This window comes from Pygoscelis adeliae, unplaced genomic scaffold, assembly GCF_000699105.1.
Source record: "Pygoscelis adeliae isolate BGI_AS28 unplaced genomic scaffold, ASM69910v1 Scaffold666, whole genome shotgun sequence".
Lineage (NCBI taxonomy): Eukaryota > Metazoa > Chordata > Aves > Sphenisciformes > Spheniscidae > Pygoscelis > Pygoscelis adeliae.
This window is the reverse complement of record NW_008824929.1, coordinates 93,376-94,840: the sequence shown is the minus strand read 5'-3', so window position 1 is coordinate 94,840 and position 1,465 is coordinate 93,376. Positions and strand designations below refer to the sequence as shown.

The following is a 1,465-nucleotide window of genomic DNA, read 5'->3' as shown; positions in this document are numbered from 1 at the left end:
CCCAGACCGTGTCCACTGGAGCTGGTGCCCAAATTCCTCCCGGCAACTTTTTTTTCCTCTTAAACCAGAGGAAAATATTGACTAAGTTTGGAAAAGCCCAGCCCAGGAGGGGCAGAAGGCACAGTGCCAGGGGAATTCAGGGCTCCCTCAGCACGGGCAGGGGAGACGGGCAGCATCGCGCCAGGCAGGGGGCTGAGCTCGGGTGCCGGAGGAGCTCCGTCTCCTCCGAGATGGAGGAGGAGTCGAAGGGCTTCTCCCCCAGGAGCTTCGGATCCAGCCCGGGCTCAGGCTCGGGCTGAGTCTCTGCTGGGTCCGTCTGGTGGGACCACCCCGCAGGTCCCACCAGAGCCCATCACCATCACAGGGGTCTCTCCCTCCACCTCCCCTTGCTGGCCCGCATGGACGGAGGCCATCTCTGGGGCCTGGATGTGTCCCCGATGAAGGGAGCCCAAGCTCCCAAACTGCAGCCCCCATTTCCCACCTCCTGGAGGTCAGGGGTGCTCAGATAAGGGGGTTTCATCCAAACCCTTATCCAATAAATAGCAAACCCGCCTGGTCAGCGTGCGTGGATGCAGAGGACCTGCAGCTAATGTCTCCTTGGGGTCTCTGCTCCACCCTGGCTCCTCGCTCCTCCTCCTTGGTCTCCAGCTTTGGAGCCTGGTTACCTTGATCTGAGCCCTAAGATGCTCAGAGCTGCATTAGCACCAGCCTGTCTCTGGCTTAAATCCATCCCGTATCCAGGGGCAGGTGCAGAAAGAGAGGATGGGCTGGACTCTCAGGCGTCTCCTGATGGTCCCCGACTCCTGGCAAAGAACCAGAGACCGACTGGCACGTCTGCTGGCAAGCAGGACACGTGTGTGCGTGCACGTGCGTGCGTGTGTGTGCGCGCGCATCTGGTTTTTGTAGGTCTCCGCTGCAGCAGGGTCATTTTGCCTCTTTGTCCTCGCTCCAGGGCTACCCGGGGAGAGAGGGCCACCAGGACCACGTGGCTTGAAAGGGGACCAAGGAGATCTTGGCCCGCCGGGTCCAGTGGGGATGCGGGGATTCAAAGGTAAGGACCAGCCTCTGCGCATGCTCCCGGCTGGGTCGTGGGGTCTGGCTGGGCTTGTTGGGCAGCGAACTGTCTCTAGAGACCGCTGGCATGAGGGGCAGAGAGGGTCACGGGTGTGAGAGGTCCTTGGGGCTTGGGACCCACCCTGGAGCTCCTGGGGGGAGAGGAAACCTTGTTGAGCTGTGAGCCTGCACATGAACAACCTCTTGCACCGATGAACCACCTTCTGCACCGAGACCTTCCCACCAAGGCACAGCGGTGGAGAGAGTCCAGGGGTTGGAGGGAGAAGGGCAAAACGGTTGGGTCTGTGATGCTCCTGCCCTGCAGTGGGGCTCAGCGCAGGCGGGCGGGCAGCGCTGCCTGCACCAGGCACTCGCCAGAGCCCCGTGAGGACCTGCCGGGCCGCCCTCCGAC

General features: G+C 62.4%; 1 protein-coding gene across 1 annotated transcript in view; it reads left to right on the top strand.

Moving 5' to 3' along the window:
• The window catches only part of SCARA5 (scavenger receptor class A, member 5), a 43,088-nt gene extending 41,918 nt beyond the window's left edge, over positions 1-1,170 (top strand). The window contains exon 4 of the mRNA XM_009324982.1: positions 971-1,170. Within this exon, the coding sequence (XP_009323257.1) occupies positions 971-1,170 (200 nt within the window). The remainder of the gene's footprint in view (positions 1-970) is intronic.
• Positions 1,171-1,465: the final 295 nt, after the last annotated feature.